Source organism: Panulirus ornatus, chromosome 71, assembly GCF_036320965.1.
Source record: "Panulirus ornatus isolate Po-2019 chromosome 71, ASM3632096v1, whole genome shotgun sequence".
Taxonomy (NCBI): Eukaryota; Metazoa; Arthropoda; class Malacostraca; order Decapoda; family Palinuridae; genus Panulirus; species Panulirus ornatus.
This window is the reverse complement of record NC_092294.1, coordinates 7,518,633-7,541,960: the sequence shown is the minus strand read 5'-3', so window position 1 is coordinate 7,541,960 and position 23,328 is coordinate 7,518,633. Positions and strand designations below refer to the sequence as shown.

Genomic DNA, 23,328 nt, shown 5'->3' with positions numbered 1-23,328 from the left:
CGGAGGTGGAGGGAACGAGAAGTGGGAGACCCAATTGGAGGTGGAAAGATGGAGTGAAAAAGATTTTGAGTGATCGGGGCCTAAACATGCATGAGGGTGAAAGGCGGGCAAGGAATAGAGTGAATTGGATCGATGTGGTATACCGGGGTTGACGTGCTGTCAGTGGATTGAACCAGGGCATGTGAAGCGTCTCGGGTATACCATGGTAAGTTCTGTGGGGCCTGGATGTGGAAAGGGAGCTGTGGTTTCGGTGCATTATACATGACAGCTAGAGACTGAGTGTGAACGACTGTAGCCTTTGTTGTCTTTTCCTAGTACTACCTCGCGCACGTGCAGGGGGAGGGTGGTGTCATTTCATGTGTGGCGGGGAGAATGGATGAGGGCAGCATGAATGAATATATGCATGTGTATATATGTATATGTCTGTGAATGTATATGTATGTATACGTTGAAATATATAGGTTAGTGTATGTGAGTGTGTGGGCGTTTATGTGCATACATGTGTATGTGGGTGGGTTGGGCCAATCGTTCGTCTGTTTCCTTGCGCTACCTCGCTAACGCAGGAGACAGCGACAGAGTATTAAAAACAAGGAAAAAAAGATATATATATATATATATATATATATATATATATATATATATATATATTTTTTTTTTTTTTTTTTTCAAACTATTCGCCATTTCCCGCGTTAGCGAGGTAGCGTTAAGAACAGAGGACTGGGCCTTTTTTGGAATATCCTCACCTGGCCCCCTCTGTTCCTTCTTTTGGAAAATTAAAAAAAAAAAAACGAGAGGGGAGTATTTCCAGCCCCCCGCTCCCTCCCCTTTTAGTCGCCTTCTACGACACGCAGGGAATACGTGGGAAGTATTCTTAATCCCCTATCCCCAGGGATAATATATATATATATATATATATATATATATATATATATATATATATATATATATATATATATATATATATATATATATATATATATGTGTGTGTGTGTGTGTGTGTGTGTGTGTGTGTGTGTGTGTGTGTGTGTGTGTGTAATTAGAACATATAAGAAATGGACAGCAGCAATTGTTCTTATCTAAAATGTCTATAATTTGTGTACGTAAATCACTAGACCAGATGATAGAGGGCCAATAAAACAAGACTAATTAAGAGTAACATAATATATGTTAATGATTTCACAAGTACATGAAATGTGTTGTACTATAAGAGTAATATAACAGGCTATTTCTGTGTCATCTTTTGTCAGCGGTGAAAAAGTATAGCATTTTTCAACATTAACGTAGACCTGCATGACACAATCCGCTCATTTATAAAATGAGACGAAGCGTAAAGGAAAATCCCTAAAGCTAGGTTCATTACCTGCGTATGTCACAGGGCGTAAGTGCCATTCACCGCTGGATAACTTCCAGTGTGTTGGTGGAGAAGCCATGGTGTGGTGGTGGTGGTGGTGGTGGAGCAGCCATGGTGTGGTGGTGGTGGTGGTGGAGCAGCTCTGGTGTGGTGGTAATGGTGGTGGAGCAGCCATGGTGTGGTAGTGGTGGTGGTGGATCAGCCATGGTGTGGTAGTGGTGGTGGTGGATCAGCCATGGTGTGACAGTGGTGGTGGTGGAGCAGCCATGGTGTGGTGGTGGTGGTGGTGGATCAGCCATGGTGTGGTAGTGGTGGTGGTGGATCAGCCATGGTGTGACAGTGGTGGTGGTGGAGCAGCCATGGTGTGGTGGTGGTGGTGGTGGATCAGCCATGGTGTGGTAGTGGTGGTGGTGGAGCAGCTCTGGTGTGGTGGTGGTTTGTGGAGAAGCCATGGTGTGGTGGTGGTGGTGGTGGAGCAGCCATGGTGTGGTGGTGGTGGTGGTGGAGCAGCCCTGGTGTGGTGGTGGTGGTGGTGGAGCAGCCCTGGTGTGGTGGTGGTGGTGGTGGAGCAGCCATGCTGTGGTAGTGGTGGTGGTGGATCAGCCATGGTGTGACAGTGGTGGTGGTGGAGCAGCCATGGTGTGGTGGTGGTGGTGGTGGATCAGCCATGGTGTGGTAGTGGTGGTGGTGGAGCAGCCATTGTGTGGTGGTGGTTTGTGGAGAAGCCATGGTGTGGTGGTGGTGGTGGTGGAGCAGCCATGGTGTGGTGGTGGTGGTGGTGGAGCAGCCCTGGTGTGGTGGTGGTGGTGGTGGAGCAGCCATGCTGTGGTAGTGGTGGTGGTGGAGCTGCCATGGTGTGATAGTGGTGGTGGTGGATCAGCCACTTTGTGGTAGTGGTGGTGGTGGAGCAGCCATGCTGTGGTAGTGGTGGTGGTGGATCAGCCACTTTGTGGTAGTGGTGGTGGTGGAGCAGCCATGGTGTGGTGGTGGTGGTGGTGGTGGAGCAGCCCTGGTGTGGTGGTAGTGGTGGTGGAGCAGCCATAGTGTGGTGGTGGTGGAGCAGCCATGGTGTGGTAGTGGTGGTGGTGGAGCAGCCATGGTGTGGTAGTGGTGGTGGTGGAGCAGCCATGGTGTGGTAGTGGTGGTGGTGGAGCAGCCATGGTGTGGTAGTGGTGGTGGTGGAGTAACCAGGGTGTTGGTAGTGGTGGTGGTGGAGTAATCAGGGCATTAGTAGTGGTGGTGGTGGAGTAACCAGGGTGTTGTTAATGGTGATAGTGGAGTAACCAGGGTGTTGGTAGTGGTGGAGGTGGAGCAGTCTCGGTGGTGGCGGAGGAGAGCAGTAGCTGGTTGTGGAGCAACCATTGCCACTGGTGGAGAGACTAAACACTAGGAGTAGTGTTCCTTCTTTAACAACTTGGGGCTCAAGTCATTGATAAAATCTCTGAACATGAAGGGGTCCATGTTCTTGGCTGAAAGAAAGAATGATCATTGCTTTACATGAGTCACTATGAACTTATAACAACTGATATGATAACATATGATGTATATAATGTTATACACATGCATTTACTTCCTACTGAAAGATTATCATCATTCTGGTGGAATTTAAATAACCTCTCTCTCTCTCTCTCTCTCTCTCTCTCTCTCTCTCTCTCTCTCTCTCTCTCTCTCTCTCTCTCTCTCTCTGATAGCTATTTCTGGTACTTCTATTTCCAAATGTTTCTTGATTATCGAATCTCAAGATACCTGACCAGGCTGCATCTCTGCTGAACACTATAACCAACTAGCAGCCTTCGACGAGATCATGGCCAAGTATCATTTCCATACGATCACTTCGGCTGGCTTCTTGGTTGCTTGGGTTCTTTGGCATATCAACTGCCAAGGTTAATAAAGCCTCCAGGAAGATCTTGAAACACCTTCTTCAGGTGTGGAAGATGATTCTAGTACGATAAACTCACTCTCTGTGTCCAGAAGATCATGAGATGGCCCCTTGGCGGCAAGAGCAGAAGCTGCCACGAAAATTCATTTTTAGAAAACGTTAAAAAAATTTTTTGTCTATGAAAATTCAAAAGAAGATGGTCCTGCATCACTATGTGGACTACCGTGATGTAGCGGTTAGAGTTCTTGATCGTGGCGCATTCATGAGCCGTTCAGAGTCGAGCACATGGGTTCGAATCCTGCCAGGTTGTAGCAGCTTTTCATCCACCCCTAGGGGCTGGACGATGGTAGTGATGAAGTGAGGAGGAGATGGAGTGAGTATTTTGAAAGTTTGTGTGTCGGATGTCTTGGTCGGGGTGGTGAGCGAAGTAGAAGGTCAGGGAGAATGGTTTGGTTAAGAGAGAAGAGGTAGTGAAAACTTTGTGGAAGATGAAATCCGGCAAGGCAGCGGGTTTGGATGGTATTGCAGTAGAATTTATCAAGAAAGGGGGTGACTTGTGTTGTCGATTGGTTGGTAAGGATATCTAATGTATGTATGGATCATGGTGAAGTGCCTGAGAATTGGGGGAATTCGTGCAAAGTGCCATTGTACAGAGGCAAAGGGGATAAAGGTGTGTTCAAACTACAGAGGCATAACTTTGTTGAGTATTCCTGGGAAACTGTATGGGAGGGTATTGACTGAGAGGATGAAGGCATGCACAGAGCATCAGATTGGGAAAGAACTGTGTGGTGGAGGATGTGTAGATCATGTGTTTGCTTTGAAGAATTTGTGTGAGAAATACTTAGAAAAACAGATGGCATTGTATGTAGCATTTATGGATCTGGAGAAAGTATATGATAGGGCTGATTAAGATGTTTTGTGGAAGGTCTTAAGAGTGTGGGAGGTACGTGAGATTTATTTATTCATTTTTTTTTTGACCAAGGACGTAAGGCATGTGCACAAGTAGGAAGAGAGTAGAGTGATTGCTTTCCAGTTAAGGTCGGTCTGCGGCAGGGGTGTGTGAAGTCCCCATGATTGTTTAATTTGTATGTAGATGGGGTGGTTAGGGAGGTAAATGCAAGAATTTTGGAGAGGGGGAGCGAGTATGCAGTCTGATGGGGATGAGAGGTCCTGGGAAGTGAGTCACTTGTTGTTCGCCGATGATACAGTTTTAGTGGCTGATTTTAAGTGAGAAACTGCAGAAGTTGGTAACTGAGTTTAGAAAAGTGTGTGAAAAGAGAAAGTTGAGAGCAAATGTGAATAACACCATTGTTTTTAGTTTCAGTAGGGTTGAGGGACAAGCAAAATTTGGATGTAAGTTTGAATGGGGAAAAATTGGAGGAAATGAAGTGTTTCACATATCTGGGAGTGGACTTAGCAGCGAATACAAGCATGGAGGCGGAAGTGAGTCACAGGGTGGGGGGAGGGGGTGAAGGTTCTGGGAGCGTTGAAGAATGTGTGGGAGAGAACGTTATCTCGGGATGCAAAAATGGTCATAGTTGAAGGAATAGTCGTTCTAACAATATTGTATGGTTGCGAGTCATGGAAAAGAAATGTTTGAGGACAATATGTGGTGTGAGGGGGTTTGATGGAGTAAGTAATGAAAGGGTAAGAAAGATGTGTGGAAATAAAAAGAGTGTGGTTGAGGGAGCAGAAGAGGGTGTGTTGAAATGGTTTAGACATATGGAGAGAATGAGTGAGAAAAGATTGACAAAGAGGATATATGAGTCAGAGGTGGAGGTAACAAGGAGAAACGGGAGACCAATTTGAAGGTGGAAGGATGGAGTGAAAAAGATTTTGAGCGATCGGGGCCTGAACATATAGTAGAGTGACAGGCGTGCAAGGAACAGAGTGAATTGGAACGATGTGGTATACCGGGGCCGACGTGCTGTCAATGAGCTGAACCAGGGTATGTGAAACGTCTTGGGTAAACCATGGAAATGTCTGTGGGGCCTGGATGTGGATAGGGACCTGTGGTTTCGGCGCATTACACATTTCATCAATTCAATCTGTTTTTTCAAAATTAATAAAATCGTGCATAAAAAAATTTGCATTTCAATTTAATGGAGACCATTATGCTCAAAAATCTGGTATGGCAATTGGTAACCCTCTTTTACCTGCATTAGATAATCTTTACATGGAATTCTTTGAAACAAAGTTACTAAAGGATATCTTACCTTCTAGTGCAATTTGGTTTGGTTATGTAGATGATGTTCTCTGAGTTTGGCCAACAAACGAAACTTTACAAACATTTCTTTACTTAACAATTTAGTACCTTCCATCAATTTTATTGTAAAAATTAAAAATGATGGTGTTACCATTTTTAGATTGCATGATCCATAGGATGGAAACAATCTTAAGTTTATCATACATTAAAAAACCTACCAATGTATGCTCATATATCCATTATTATTCAGCTCAACATGACAGCTAGATTATCATCAATCCAGTCTATGTTCTGTAGGACATTACGTATTTGCAGTCCAGAGTTTATTGATGAGAAGCTTGAGAAATATATTCTATTTGATCCAAGTTAAAGTACCTTAGATCTTTCATTGAGAAATCCCTTAAGTTGGCAAAGAAATCATTTTATAAAGTTGAACTCAAACCTCCCCTTCACACCATGAACTTTTAGTTTACCCTTTTGATAACATTTTTACTTCCCATACTGCATACATCCTTTAATGTAAATGTTGCCTTCAGCAAAAAAATAACATAAAGAATATCTTAATCAGGAACTCACTAGAAAGTTCCGCAGGATGTATCTATAGCGAACCATGTAAAAGATTTGAAAAGTTTTGGGCAGACTGGCAAGGATCTTTCTGTTAGACTTAAGCAACATAGATATAGTATAAGAACAGGACAAGAATCAAGAATCAAATGCCTTGTTTAATCATGTTAAGAATCATGATTATTGTATTGACTGGAGTAATGCCATCTCAGTTATTAACTCTAACTCCAGTACCACGAGAAATATAATTGAATCTTCAATTATTGAATAAACAAAGAATTGCAACATTGATATTAGTGAAGGTCTATACAAATTGGATAGCTCACTTACCCAGCAGAGACAGAATGAGTCACTTTCAGAGCAGGGAGAGAATGAATAACTTACCCTGCAGGGAGAGAATGAATCACTTACCCAGCAGGGAGACAATGAACCAGTCTCACTTACCCAGCAAGGAGAGAATGAACCAGTCTCACCGACCCAACAGAGAAAGAATGATTCATACTCACTTAACGAGCAGAGACAAAACGAGCCTGTTTCACTTAAAAGTAGAAAGAGAAAGAACCAGTTTCATCTATCCAGAAGGGAGAGAATGAACCTTTTTCACTTAAACAACAGGGAGAGAATGAACCAGTTTCACTTAACAGCAAAGAGAGAATAAAAGTTTCATTACCTAGCAGAGAGATAATGAATCAGTCTCACTTACCCAGCAGGGACATAATGAATCAGGCTCACTTACCCAGCAGGGACATAATGAATCAGGCTCACTTACCCAGCAGGGAGAGAATGAAGAAGTTTCACTTACCCAGCAGACAGAGAATGAGCCAATTTCAGTTACCAGCAGAGAGAATGAACCAGTTTCACTTACCAAGCACGGAGAGAATGAACCTGTTTCACTTACCCAGCAGAGGGAGAATGAACCAATTTCACTTACAAAGCAGGAAGAGAATGAACCCTTCATTTACCAGCAGAGACAAAATGCGCCAGTTTCACATACACAGCAGGGGGAAATGAGCAAATTTCACTTACCCAGCAGAGACAGAGTGAACTAGTTTCACTTACCAGCAGAGAGAATGAACCAGCTTCACTTACCCAGCAGAAAGAGAATGAACCAGTTTCACTTACCCAACAGGGAGAGAATGAACCAATTTCACTTACCCAGCAGGAAGAAAATGAACCACTTACCCAGCAGGGAGAGAAAGAATCACTTTCTCAGCAGGGGGAGAATGAACCACTTTCCCAGCAGGGAGAGAAAGAACCAGTCTCACTTACCCATTAGAGAAAGAATGAGTCAATTACCCAAAAAGGTTGAGAATGAATGAATTACCCTGCAGGGAGAGAATTAATTACTTACCCATCAGGGAGAGAATGAATCACTTACCCAGCAGGGAGAGAATGAACCAGTCTCACTTGACCAGCAGGGAGAGAATAAATCACTTACCCATCAGAGAGAGAATGAATCACTTACCCAACAGGGAGAGAATGAACCAATCTCACTTACCCATCAGAGAGAGAATGAATCACTTACCCAGCAGGGAGAGAATGAACCAGTTTCACTTACCCAGCAGGGAGAGAATATATCAGTTTCATTTACCAGCAGAAAATGAGCCTGTTTCGCTTACCCAGCAGGAAGAAAATGAACCAGTCTCACTTACAACGAGAAAGATAGATAGATAGATAAATAGATAGATAGATAGAGAGAGAGAGAGAGAGAGAGAGAGAGAGAGAGAGAGAGAGAGAGAGAGAGAGAGAGAGAGAGAGAGAGAGAGAGAGAGAGAGAGAGGATGAACCAGTTTCACTTACCCAGCAGGGATAGAAAGAATAACTTTCTCAGCAGGGAGAGAATGAACCACTTTCCCAACAGGGAGAGAAAGAACCAGTCTCACCCAGCAGAGAGAGAATGAACCAGTTTCACTTACCAGTAGAGAAATGAACCAGTTTCACTTACACAGCAGGGATAGAATAAACCAGTTTCACTTACTCAACAGGGAGAAAATGAATCAATTTCATGTACCCAGCAAGGAGAGAATGAACCAATTGCACCTACCCAGCAGGGAGAGAATGAACTAGTCTCACTTATCCAGCAGGAAGCGAATGAACCACCTAGAATAAACCAGTCTCACTTATCCAACAGGGAGAGAATGAACCAGTATGACTTACGCAGCAGAGAAAGGATGAGTCACTTACCCAACAGAGAAAGAATGAATCACTTACCCAGCAGGGAGAGAATGAACCACTTACCAAGCAGGGAGAGAATGAATCACTTACCCAGCAGGGAGAGAATAAATCTTTTACCCAGCAGGGAGAGAATGAATCACTTCTCCAGCGGGGAGAGAATGAACCAGTTTCACACAACAGGGAGAGAATGAAGCAGTCTCACTCACCCAGGAGAGAAAGAATGAGTCACTTACCCAGAAGGGAGAGAGTGAATCAATTACCCTGCAGGGAGAAAATAAATCACTTACCCAGCAGGGAGAGAATGAACCAGTCTCACTCAGCAGGGAGAGAATGAACCAGTTTCACTTACACAGCAGGGAGAGAATGAACCAGTCTCACTTACGCAGCAGAGTCAGAATGAACTAGTTTCAGTCACCCAGCAGGGGGAAAATGAACCAGTTTCTCTTACCAGCAGAGAGAGAATGAAGCAGTTTCGCTTACTCAGCAGGGAGAGGATAAACCAGTTTCACTTACCCAACAGGGAGACAATGAACCAATTTCACGTACCTAGCAAGGAGAGAATGAACCAATCTCACTTACCGAGCAGAGAAAGAAAGAGTCACTTACCTAACAGGGAGAGAATGAATCAATACCCAACAGGGAGTGATTGAATAACTTACATAGCAGAGAGAGAGAATGAATCACTTACCCAGTACGGAGGGAATGAATCACTTACCCAGTACGGAGGGAATGAATCACTTGCCCAGTACGGAGAATATGAATCACTTACCCAGCAGAGAGAGAATGAATCACTTATTCAGCAGGAAGAGAATGAATCACTTACCCAGCAGGGAGAGAATGAACCAGTCTCACTTACCCATCAGGGAGAAAATGAATCACTTACCCAGCAGGGAGAGAATGAATCACTTATTCAGCAGGGAGAGAATGAATCACTTACCCAGCAGGGAGAGAATGAACCACTTACCCAGCAGGGAGAGAACGAATCACTTACCCAGCAGGGAGAGAATGAATCACTTACCCAGCAGGGAGAGAATGAACCACTTACCCAGCAGGGAGAGAATGAATCACTTACCCAGCAGAGAGAGAATGAACCAGTTTCAATTACCTATCAGGGAGAGAATGAATCACTTATTCAGCAGGGAGAGAATGAACCACTTACCCAGCAGGGAGAGAACGAATCACTTACCCAGCAGGGAGAGAATGAATCACTTACCCAGCAGGGAGAGAATGAACCACTTACCCAGCAGGGAGAGAACGAATCACTTACCCAGCAGGGAGAGAATGAATCACTTACCCAGCAGGGAGAGAATGAACCACTTACCCAGAAGGGAGAGAATGAATCACTTACCCAGCAGGGAGAGAATGAACCACTTACCCAGAAGGGAGAGAATGAATCACTTACCCAGCAGGGAGAGAATGAATCACTTACCCAGCAGGGAGAGAATGAACCAATCTCCTATGCGACATCGTTGGACAATGGCCTCCACCTTATCTTTGGAGGCCAGACGTGATCTTGCCCGCAGGATGAGGGGACGAATCTTGTGGGCGAAGGTGGCCATGCGATACAGGAGTCCACACCCAGAGATCAAGGCCAACGCCAGCAACCTGGACACATAACTATGCCGTGAATGCATTCTCAAGTAGCCTCGCCAGTGGCACACCTGCATGGTAGAGTTTAACCTCCTTGCCACCACAGGAATATCAAGTGATGAATGAGCTGGCCTGGTTAGTAAGGTGTCTTCCTGTTTCATGCAGGAAGGCATTCGAAAAAACAAAATTACGAATTTATAAAGTGAGGCAAGAATTTCAGAACGAGGAATTATAAGAGCGCTATTACCTCGCGTAATGTTGGAGATTCTAATCATAATAATAATCATAACATGTTACCTTGTCTGCACATTTAAGGATTACGTCCAGAGAATTATTTCTGAAATTAGTTTAATGATCTGCTTACAAAACTTCATCACTTGGGTTTACATTCTGTGGAGAAAATGATATGTAAAAACGTTACGAATATGGGAAATGCACTAGGAAAAGCAACTAAGGAGCAGGGTAAGGTGGGATCCTTTCAGGGTAGGAATTTCCCTCGACAACGACGCCGTACTCCATGTCATCCGTCGAAGATGACTTCTCGCTCACATATTGTATGACAATACATACATTTCTACAGCTGAAAAGACTGAGGCATTATGATCAATATCGAGAGTTCTATAAGCCTATCAAGAACGAAAAAATACCGAGAATGAGAGTGGTTTAGAAATATACTTAATCCTAGAGGTACAAGTGGTAGTCTGTTCACAGGCAACCGAGCTGTTCATCCTACCCAAAGGATTGGTAGATCAATTGGGTAACTGGCTAAGGCTATGAAGGATGTGTGGAAGGCGAGAACGTTATCTCGGAGAGCAAAAATGGCTATGTTTGAAGGAATAGTGGTTCCATTAATGTTATATGACATGGGCTATAGATAGGGTTGTGCGGAGGGTGGATGTGTTGGAAATGAAATGCTTGAGGACAATATGTGGTGTGAGGTGGTTTGATCGAATAAGTAATGAGAGAGGTAAGAGAGATGTGTGGTAATAAAAAGAGTGTGGTTGAGAGAGCAGAAAAGGGTATATATATATATATATATATATATATATATATATATATATATATATATATATATATATATATATATATATTTTTATTATCTTTTTATTATACTTTGTCGCTGTCTCCCGCGTTTGCGAGGTAGCGCAAGGAAACAGACGAAAGAAATGGCCCAACCCACCCCCCCCATACACATGTATATACATACGTCCACACACGCAAATATACATACCTACACAGCTTTCCATGGTTTACCCCAGACGCTTCACATGCCTTGATTCAATCCACTGACAGCACGTCAACCCCGGTATACCACATCGCTCCAATTCACTCTATTCCTTGCCCTCCTTTCACCCTCCTGCATGTTCAGGCCCCGATCACACAAAATCTTTTTCACTCCATCTTTCCACCTCCAATTTGGTCTCCCTCTTCTCCTTGTTCCCTCCACCTCCGACACATATATCCTCTTGGTCAATCTTTCCTCACTCATCCTCTCCATGTGCCCAAACCACTTCAAAACACCCTCTTCTGCTCTCTCAACCACGCTCTTTTTATTTCCACACATCTCTCTTACCCTTACGTTACTCACTCGATCAAACCACCTCACACCACACATTGTCCTCAAACATCTCATTTCCAGCACATCCATCCTCCTGCGCACAACTCTATCCATAGCCCACGCCTCGCAACCATACAACATTGTTGGAACCACTATTCCTTCAAACATACCCATTTTTGCTTTCCGAGATAATGTTCTCGACTTCCACACATTCTTCAAGGCCCCAGAATTTTCGCCCCCTCCCCCACCCTATGATCCACTTCCGCTTCCATGGTTCCATCCGCTGCCAGATCCACTCCCAGATATCTAAAACACTTCACTTCCTCCAGTTTTTCTCCATTCAAACTCACCTCCCAATTGACTTGACCCTCAACCCTACTGTACCTAATAACCTTGCTCTTATTCACATTTACTCTTAACTTTCTTCTTCCACACACTTTACCAAACTCAGTCACCAGTTTCTGCAGTTTCTCACATGAATCAGCCACCAGCGCTGTATCATCAGCGAACAACAACTGACTCACTTCCCAAGCTCTCTCATCCCCAACAGACTTCATACTTGCCCCTCTTTCCAAAACTCTTGCATTTACCTCCCTAACAACCCCATCCATAAACAAATTAAACAACCATGGAGACATCACACACCCCTGCCGCAAACCTACATTCACTGAGAACCAATCACTTTCCTCTCTTCCTACACGTACACATGCCTTACATCCTCGATAAAAACTTTTCACTGCTTCTAACAACTTGCCTCCCACACCATATATTCTTAATACCTTCCACAGAGCATCTCTATCAACTCTATCATATGCCTTCTCCAGATCCATAAATGCTACATACAAATCCATTTGCTTTTCTAAGTATTTCTCACATACATTCTTCAAAGCAAACACCTGATCCACACATCCTCTACCACTTCTGAAACCACACTGCTCTTCCCCAATCTGATGCTCTGTACATGCCTTCACCCTCTCAATCAATACCCTCCCATATATATATATATATATATATATATATATATATATATATATATATATATATATATATATATATATATATATATATATATATATATATATATATATATATATATATATATATATATATATATGGTTTCAGAAGTGGTAGAGGATGTATGGATCAGGTGTTTGCTTTGAAGAATGTATGTGAGAAATACTTAGAAAAGCAAATGGATTTGTATGTAGCATTTATGGATCTGGAGAAGGCGTATGATAGGGTTGATATAGATGCTCTTTGGAAGGTATTAAAAATATATGGAGTGGAAGGCAAGTTGTTAGAAGCAGTGAAAAGTTTTTATCGAGGATGTAAGGCATGTGTACGAGTAGGAAGAGAGGAAAGTGATTGGTTCTCAGTGAATGTTGGTTTGCTGTAGGGGTGTGTGATGTCTCCATGGTTGTTTGATTTGTTTATGGATGGGCTTGTTAGGGAGGTGAATGCAAGAGTTTTGGAAAGAGGGGCAAGTATGCAGTCTGTTGTGGATGAGAGAGCTTGGGAAGTGAGTCAGTTGTTGTTCGCTGATGATACAGCGCTGGTGGCTGATTCGTGTGAAAAACTGCAGAAGCTGGTGACTGAGTTTGGTAAAGTGTGTGAAGGAAGAAAGCTGACAGTTAATGTGAATAAGAGCTAGGTTATTAGGTTCAGTAGGGTTGAGGGACAAGTCAGTTGGGAGGTAAGTTTGAATGGAGGAAAACTTGAGGAAGTGAGGTGTTTTAGATATCTGGGAGTGGATTTGGCAGCGGATGGAACCATGGAAGTGGAAGTGAGTCATAGAATGGGGAGGTGGCGAAGGTTCTGGAAGCGATGAATAGTTTGTGGAAGGCAAGAACGTTATCTAGGAGAGCAATAATGGGTATGTTTGAAGGAATAGTGGTTCCAACAATATTACATGATTGCGAGGCGTGGGCTATAGATAGGGTTGTGCAGAGGAGGGTGGATATGTTGGAAATGAGATGTTTGATGACAATATGTGGTGTGAGGTGGTTTGATCGAGTAAGTAATGAAAGGGTGAGAGAGAACTATGGTAATAAAAGAAAGTGTAGTTGCGGGAGCAGAAGAGGGTATATTGAAATAGTTTGGTCACATGGAGAGAATGAGTGAGGAAAAATTGACAAAAAAGATATATGTGTCAGAGGTGGAGGGAACGAGTAGAAGTGGGAGACCAATTGGAGGTGGAAAGATTGAGTGAAAAAGATTTTGAGCGATTGGGGCCTGAACATACAGGAGGTTGAAAGGCGTGCAAGGAATAGAGCGAATTGGAGCGATGTGGCATACCGGGGTCGGGGTGCTGACAATGGATTGAACCAGGGCATGTGAAGCGTCTGGGGTAAACCATGGAAAGTTTTGTGGTGCCTGAATGTGGAAAGTAAGCTGTGGTTTCGGTGCATTACACATGACAGCCAAAAACTGAGTGTGAACGAATGTGGCCTTTGTTGTCTTTTCTTAAAGCTACCTCGCACTTCTGCGGGGGGGAGGGAGGGGGTGTCATTTCATGTGTGGCGGGGTGGTGACGGGAATGAATAAAGGCATTAAGTATGAATTATGTACATGTGTATATGTGTATATATTTGTGTGTGTATATATATATATGTATATGTTGAAATGTATATGTGAGTGTGTGGGCGTGTATGTATATACACACGTGCATGTGGGCGGGTTGGGCCATTTTATCGTCTGTTTACTTGCGCTACTTCGCTAACGCGGAAGACAACGACAATCATAATTATAATTATAAAGAAAAAATGATGATGATAACAACAGCAACAACAACAACAATAATGATAATAATAATAATAATAATAATAATAATAATAATAATAATAATGATAATAATAATAATAGTAATGATAATGATAATGATGATAATAATGATAACAAAATGGTAATAATAATAATGATAATAATGATAGTAATAATATCAATAATGATAATAATAATAATAATGATAATAATGATAATGATAATGATAATAATAATGATTATGATAATGATAATAATAGTAATAATAATAGTAATGATTATGAAAATAATCAAAAAAGGTTGTATCGTAAGTCCCATGGATACAAAGGAAGGTGAGGGAGTATTTATACTAGTTCCGAGGACAACATAATCAAGTATAGTATATCACATACAACTTCAGGCCAAGTGTTTCGTCTGGTGAGCCAAAAAAAGATATGTCTACATTCCTTGAAACTTGCTGCATCTGAAAAAGGTAAAAATTACAACCACAGACATTGTGTTCAGAGAGACTTCGAGGAAATTTCCGGTTTAGACCTGAAGAGGAGCGGAGTTTGTCTTTGGAATCTGTGACGCCTTCAGCCACGCCATCAGTTGGACTCATTTCCACAGGTAATAACAGGCGGTGAAACAGCCCGAGGTAAAAAATGACGCGAGAGAGCATGAGAAAGTCAGAGTAGAGGGAACCAGCCACTGAAGAGAGGTGAAGTGTAACCTGTTGCTGGATACGACCTTTGAACCTGAGTCCCATGGGTGGTGCTCTCTGCTCACCTCCCAAGTGAGATGTGCAAGACCCGTCTGTAGGATGACCTCAGCTGACCTCTACCAGTGCCCATGACCTTTGATGGTCTCAGCTGTCCTCTACCAGTGGCCATGACCTCTGATGGTCTCAGCTGTCCTCTACCAGTGGTCATGACCTCTGATGGTCTCAGCTGACCTCTACCAGTGGCCATGACCTCTGATGGTCTCAGCTGACCTCTACCAGTGGTCATGACCTCAGATGGTCTCAGCTGACCTCTACCAGTGGTCATGACCTCAGATGGTCTCAGCTGACCTCTACCAGTGGCCATGACCTCAGCTGTCCTCTACCAGTGGCCATGACCTCTGATGGTCTCAGCTGTCCTCTACCAGTGGTCATGACCTCAGATGACCTCAGCTGTCCTCTACCAGTGGCCATGACCTCTGATGGTCTCAGCTGACCTCTACCAGTGGCCATGACCTCAGATGACCTCAGCTGTCCTCTACCAGTGGCCATGACCTCTGATGGTCTCAGCTGTCCTCTACCAGTGGTCATGACCTTTGATGACCTCAGCTGTCCTCTACCAGTGGTCATGACCTCTGATGACCTCAGCAGTCCTCTACCAGTGGTCATGACCTCTGATGGTCTCAGCTGTCCTCCACCAGTGGCCATGACCTCTGATGGTCTCAGCTGACCTCTACCAGTGGTCATGACCTCAGATGACCTCAGCTTTCCTCTACCAGTGGCCATGACCTCTGATGGTCTCAGCTGTCCTCTACCAGTGGTCATGACCTCTGATGGTCTCAGCTGACCTCTACCAGTGGTCATGACCTCAGATGGTCTCAGCTGTCCTCTACCAGTGGCCATGACCTCAGATGGTCTCAGCTGTCCTCTACCAGTGGCCGTGACCTCTGATGGTCTCAGCTGTCCTCTACCAGTGGCCATGACCTCAGATGGTCTCAGCTGACCTCTACCAGTGGTCATGACCTCTGATGGTCTCAGCTGACCTCTACCAGTGGTCATGACCTCTGATGGTCTCAGCTGACCTCTACTAGTGGTCATGACCTCAGATGACCTCAGCTGTCCTCTACCAGTGGTCATGACCTCTGATGGTCTCAGCTGTCCTCTAGCAGTGGCCATGACCTCTGATGGTCTCAGCTGACCTCTACCAGTGGTCATGACCTCTGATGGTCTCAGCTGACCTCTACCAGTGGTCATGACCTCAGATGACCTCAGCTGTCCTCTACCAGTGGTCATGACCTCAGATGACCTCAGCTGTCCTCTACCAGTGGTCATGACCTCTGATGGTCTCAGCTGACCTCTACCAGTGGTCATGACCTCAGATGACCTCAGCTGACCTCTACCAGTGGTCATGACCTCAGATGACCTCAGCTGTCCTCTACCAGTGGTCATGGCCTCTGATGGTCTCAGCTGACCTCTACCAGTGGCCATGACCTCTGATGGTCTCAGCTGTCCTCTACCAGTGGTCATGACCTCTGATGGTCTCAGCTGTCCTCTACCAGTGGCCATGACCTCTGATGGTCTCAGCTGACCTCTACCAGTGGTCATGACCTCAGATGGTCTTAGCTGTCCTCTACCAGTGGTCATGACCTCTGATGGTCTCAGCTGACCTCTACCAGTGGTCATGACCTCTGATGGTCTCAGGTGACTTCTACCAGTGGCCATGACCTCTGATGGTCTCAGCTGTCCTCTACCAGTGGTCATGACCTCTGATGGTCTCAGGTGACCTCTACCAGTGGTCATGACCTCTGATGGTCTCAGCTGACCTCTACCAGTGGTCATTATAACCATCATTTTGGCATCAATTTCTCACGTTGTGTTACACAAATTTTATCTATTTGATCTGTACAGTTTATCCCTTCCTTTAAATTGTATACTAAACTGATTTTAAAACTGTAAACCTGAAGACATTGGAGTTTACCAGGCACTTAGATGTAAATTATAGTTCAGTAAACTTGAGGCCTCCAGCAGATCATCAAACTCAGATATGTATACTAAACATGTGTGTAAACCCATGGCTCAAGATGCTAGCTAGGGAACAGAAATGTATACTAAACAAATATCTAAATTTATGGCTTCCTCATCTCACCAGGTGTATACATATACATTGAAATATGATGTAAACCGTGACTCTTTGTTGTTTACTAAGTTTTCATATGTATACTAAAGTACTGTTGACACTAAGTTACCAGGTCCAGACATAAAAACCAAGCTTCCTTGTAAACCTGTAGCTCATGAGAACCGTATATGTATACTCAGGTTCCACATAAACCTGTATCTCCTGCAGCTCATGAGAATCATGCATGTATACTCTACTACCAACGCAAACTTGGGTCTTCCACAGCTCATGAGAACCATACATGTATACCCCACACTCCCGACGTAAACATGGGTCTCCCCAGCTCATGAGAACCATACATGTATACTCCACACTACCGACGTAAACCTGGTCCTCCCGCAGGTCATGAGAATCATACATTGTCCCACACTGCCGACGCAAACCTGGGCCTTCCGCAGGTCATCAGAATCATACATGTAAACTCCACACTCCCGACGTAAACATGGTCCTCCCGCAGGTCATCAGAACCATACATGTAAACTCCACACTCCCGACGTAAACATGGTCCTCCCGCAGGTCATAAGAACCATACATGTATACTCCACACTCCCGACGTAAACCTGGGTCTTCCCGCAGCTCATAAGAACCATACATATGTACCTCACACACCCGACGTAAACCTGGGTCTTCCCGCAGCTCATGAGAACCATACATGTATACTCCACACTCCCGACTTAAACCTGGTCCTCCCGCAGCTCATGGGAACCATACATGTATACCCCACACTTCCGACGTAAACCTGGTCCTCCCGCAGCTCATGAGAATCATACATGTATACTCCACTGCCAACGTAAACCTGGGCCTTCCGTAGCTCATCAGAACCATAATATATACTCCACACTCCCGACGTAAACCTGGTCCTCCCGCAGGTCATGAGAACCATACATGTATACCCCACACTCCCGACGTAAACTTGGGTCTCCTGCAGCTCATCAGTGCTATACGTGTATACCTCACACTTCCGACGTAAATCTGGGTCTCCTGCAGCACATGAAAACCATACATGTATACTCCACACTCCCGACGTAAACCTGGGTCTTCCCGCAGCTCATGAGAACCATATATGTATACTCCACACTCCCAACGTAAGCCTGGCTCTTCCCGCAGCTCATAAGAACCATACATATGTACCTCACACACCCGACGTAAACCTGGCTCTTCCCGCAGCTCATAAGAACCATACATATGTACCTCACACACCCGACGTAAACCTGGCTCTTCCCGCAGCTCATGAGAACCATATATGTATACTCCACACACCCGACGTAAACCTGGCTCTTCCCGCAGCTCATAAGAACCATACATATGTACCTCACACACCCGACGTAAACCTCATGTTACCGGATGGACTCACCAGAACCAGAGGGAGACGTAGATCTTCTCGTTGAGAATATTGAGGGGCAGGACACAGATGGCATCATGACGCATGATAGTGCCAGAGGAGCCAAACTTGTGGAAGGTGCACTTAGCCACTTTGGGAAAGACCTCGTCCTTAGGGTCCAGGCCTCTGGCGGGGTCTTGCTGGGCGTACTGGACCACCCGAGGACCATAGCCGTTGAAGCCGTGGCCGAGAAAGCTGTAAGAGACACAGACGTGCATCACAAACGATGAAGTCGCTGAAATGTCTTCGGCAAAACTATTTTGCATTTTGTTTTCCTGACGCTACCTGAGCCAAAAAGGGGCCACTGAATGTCTTAATCGAGGCCATCTCGTTAACAATATATATATATATATATATATATATATATATATATATATATATATATATATATATATATATATATATATATATATATATATATGTGAGTATTCCTGGTAAATTATATGGGAGGGTATTGATTGAGAGGGTGAAGGAATGTACAGAGCATCAGATTGGGGAAGAGCATTGTGGTTTCAGAAATGTTAGAGGATGTGTGGATCAGGTGTTTGCTTTGAAGAATGTATGTGAGCAATACTTAGAAAAGCAAATGGATTTGTATGTAGCATTTATGGATCTGGAGAAGGCATATGACAGAGTTGATAGAGATGCTCTGTGGAAGGTATTAAGAATATATGGTGTGGGAGGCAAGTTGTTAGAAGCAGTGAAAAGTTTTTATCGAGGATGTAAGGCATGTGTACGTGTAGGAAGAGAGGAAAGTGATTGGTTCTCAGTGAATGTAGGTTTGCGGCAGGGGTGTGTGATGTCTCCATGGTTGTTTAATTTGTTTATGGATGGGGTTGTTAAGGAGGTGAATGCAAGAGTTTTGGAGAGAGGGGCAAGTATGAAGTCTGTTGGGGATGAGAGAGCTTGGGAAGTGAGTCAGTTGTTGTTCGCTGATGATACAGCGCTGGTAGCTGATTCATGTGAGAAACTGCAGAAGCTGGTGACTGAGTTTGGTAAAGTGTGTGAAAGAAGAAAGTTAAGAGTAAATGTGAATAAGAGCAAGGTTATTAGGTACAATAGGGTTGAGGGTCAAGTCAATTGGGAGGTAAGTTTGAATGGAGAAAAACTGGAGGAAGTAAAGTGTTTTCGATATCTGGGAGTGGATCTGGCAGCGGATGGAATCATGGAAGCGGAAGTGGATCATAGGGTGGGGGAGGGGGCGAAAATCCTGGAAGCCTTGAAGAATGTGTGGAAGTCGAGAACATTATCTCGGAAAGCAAAAATGGGTATGTTTGAAGGAATAGTGGTTCCAACAATGTTGTATGGTTGCGAGGCGTGGGCTATGGATAGAGTTGTGCGCAGGAGGATGGATGTGCTGGAAATGAGATGTTTGAGGACAATGTGTGGTGTGAGGTGGTTTGATCGAGTAAGTAACGTAAGGGTAAGAGAGATGTGTGGAAATAAAAAGAGCGTGGTTGAGAGAGCAGAAGAGGGTGTTTTGAAATGGTTTGGGCACATGGAGAGAATGAGTAAGGAAAGATTGACCAAGAGGATATATGTGTCGGAGGTGGAGGGAACGAGGAGAAGTGGGAGACCAAACTGGAAGTGGAAAGATGGAGTGAAAAAGATTTTGTGTGATCGGGGCCTGAACATGCAGGAGGGTGAAAGGAGGGCAAGGAATAGAGTGAATTGGATCGATGTGGTATACCTGGGTTGACGTGCCGTCAGTGGATTGAATCAGGGCATGTGAAGCGTCTGGGGTAAACCATGGAAAGCTGTGTAGGTATGTATATTTGCGTGTGTGGACGTATGTATATACATGTGTATGGGGGTGGGTTGGGCCATTTCTTTCGTCTGTTTCCTTGCGCTACCTCACAAACGCGGGAGACAGCGACAAAGCAAAAAAAAAAAAAAAAAAATATATATATATATATATATATATATATATATATATATATATATATATATATATATATATATATATATATATATATACGAATAAAATGCACATGAACGCGCACATTCATAGAACATACAAACCTCCAACAGCCAGGATCGAACCCGGGACCCCTGTGCAAGAGGCAGGCATGCTAACCGCTAGGCTATGGGACTGTATAATAGGAAACAACTATTCGAAATACTAAGTACTCGAATACCTATTGTTTCCTATTATACAGTCCCATAGCCAAGCGGTTACATGCCTGCCTCTTGCACAGGGGTCCCGGGTTCGATCCTGGCTGTTGGAGGTTTGTATGTTGTATGATATATGTATATATATATATATATATATATTTTTTCCTTTTTCTTCCAAACTATTCGCCATTTCCCGCGCTAGCAAGGTAGCTTTAAGAAAAGAGGATTGGGCCTTTGAGGGAATATCCACACCTGGCCCCCTTCTCTGTTCCTTCTTTTGGAAAATTAAAAAAAAAAAACGAGAGGGGAGGATTTCCAACCCCCCCGCTCCCTCCCCTTCTAGTCGCCTTCTACGACACGCAGGGAATACCTGGGAAGTATTCTTTCTCCCCTATGGCCCAATCCAACCTCATACATATGTATATACATACACGTCCATACACGCTCATATACCCTACCTATACATCTCAACGTATGCATATATATATACACACACAAACATATACATATATACATATGTACATAATTCATACTGTCTGCCCTTATTCATTCTCGTCGTCACCCCACAACACATGAAATGACAACCCCCTTCCGCCGCATGTGCGCGAGGTAGCACTAGGAAAAGACAAGAAAGGCCACATTTGTTCACACTCAGTCTCTAGCTGTCATTTATAATGTACCGAAACCACAGCTCCCTTTCTACATTCAGGCCCCACAAAACATTCCATGGTTTACCCCAGACGCTTCACATGGCCTGCTTGAAATCCATTGACAGCACGTCGACCCCGATATAACACATCATTCGATATATATATATATATATGTATATATATATATATATATATATATATATATATATATATATATATATATATATATATATATATATATATATATATATATATATATTTCTTTCATACTATTCGCCATTTCCCGCATTAGCGAGGTAGCGTTAAAAACAGAGGACTGGGCCTTAGAGGGAATATCCTCACCTGGCTCCCTTCTCTGTTCCTTCTATTGGAAAATTAAAAAAAAAAAAACAACGAGAGGGGAGGATTTCCAGCCACCCGCTCCCTCCCCTTTTAGTCGCTTTCTACGACACGCAGGGAATACGTGGGAAGTATTCATTCTTTTTTTTCTTTTTTTCCAAAAGAAGGAACAGAGGGGGCCAGGTGAGGATATTCCAAAAAAGGCCCAGTCCTCTGTTCTTAACGCTACCTCGCTAACGCGGGAAATGGCAAATAATTTAAAAGAAAGAAAAAAAAAAAAAAAAAAAAAAATATATATATATATATATATATATATATATATATATATATATATATATATATATATATATATATATATATATATATTGGAAAGGATCACAATTTTGCGCGTGATCAAGATATTCCTATGAGTCCACGGGGAAAATGAAACACGAAAAGTTCCCAAGTGCACTTTCGCGTAATAATCACATCATCAGGGGAGACGCAAGAGAGGAATATAACAGTCAGTTGATATACATCGAAGAGACGAAGCTAGGACGCCATTTGGTAAACATGTGATTGTCCAAGACATACAACGAGCGTTCATAAACTTATCATTTTACAAATCTTATCAACAATAAAGTTATCTAATTTGTACAGACCATCACTAATATTAAGATTATAATTCTTTGTGTATTTACTAATAGAAGATTCAATGATATTTCTCTTGGTAATAGAGTTAGAGTTAACAACTGAGATGGCGTTACTCCAGTCAATACAATGATCATAGTTTTTAACATGATTAAACAAGGCATTTGATTCTTGTCCCGTTCTTATACTATATTTATGTTGCTTAAGTCTAACAGAAAGATCCTTACCAGTTTGACCAACATAAAATTTATCACAATTTCCACAAGGAACTTTATAGATGCTACCAAGAGAATTTTCTGGTGAATTCCTGATTAAGATATTCTTTATAGTATTATTGTTGCTAAATGCAACATTTACATTAAAGGATTTAAGCAACATGGGAAGCAAAGTGAAATTATTATTAAAAGGGAGAACTAAAAGATTCTTGGTGTCACTGGGAGGTTTGGGCTCAACTCTATAAAATGATTTCTTTGCTAACTTAAGGGATTTATCAATGAAAGATCTAGGGTACCCTCGATAAAAACTCTTCACTGCTTCTAACAACTTGCCTCCCTCACCATATATTCATAATACCTTCCACAAAGCATCTCTATCAACTCTATGATGTGCCTTCTCCAGATCCATAAATGCTGCATACAAATCCATTAGCTTTTCTAAGTATTTCTCACATACATTCTTCAAAGCAAACACCTGATTCACACATCCTCTACCACTTCTGAAACCACACTGCTCTTCCCTAATCTGATGCTCTGTACATTCCTTCACCCTCTCAATCAATACCCTCCCATATATTTTACCAGGAATACTCAACAAACTTATACCTCTGTAATTTGAGCACTAACTCTTATCCCCTTTGCCTTTGTACAATGGCACTATGCAAGCATTCCGCCAAGCCTCAGGCACCTCACCATGAATCATACATACATTAGATAATCTTACCAACCTGTCAACAATACAGTCACCCCCTTTTTAAATAGATTCCACTGCAATACCATCCAAACTTGCTGCCTTGCCGGCTTTCATCTTCCGCAAAGCTTTTACTACCTCTTCTCTGTTTACCAAATCATTTTCCCTAACCCTCTCACTTTGCACACCACCTCGACCAAAACACCCTATATCTGCCACTCTATCATCAAACACATTCAACAAACCTTCAAAATACTCACTCCATCTCCTTCTCACATCACCACTACTTGTTATCACCTCCCCATTAGCCCCCTTCACTGAAGTTCCCATTTGCTCCCTTGTCTTACG

General features: G+C 43.3%; 1 protein-coding gene across 2 annotated transcripts in view; it reads right to left on the bottom strand.

The window, feature by feature from the left end:
* Positions 1-1,146: 1,146 nt before the first annotated feature.
* The window catches only part of LOC139747911 (innexin inx2-like), a 42,141-nt gene continuing 19,959 nt past the window's right edge, over positions 1,147-23,328 (bottom strand). Inside the window, exons 3-5 of one of the 2 annotated variants that reach the window (XM_071660375.1) lie at positions 18,314-18,535; positions 9,605-9,792; positions 1,147-2,820 (exon numbers count right to left, since the gene is read on the bottom strand). In XM_071660375.1, the coding sequence (XP_071516476.1) occupies positions 2,738-2,820; positions 9,605-9,792; positions 18,314-18,535 (493 nt within the window). In that variant the 3' untranslated portion in view covers positions 1,147-2,737. The remainder of the gene's footprint in view (positions 2,821-9,604; positions 9,793-18,313; positions 18,536-23,328) is intronic. The other variant, XM_071660376.1, reaches the window with a different exon arrangement.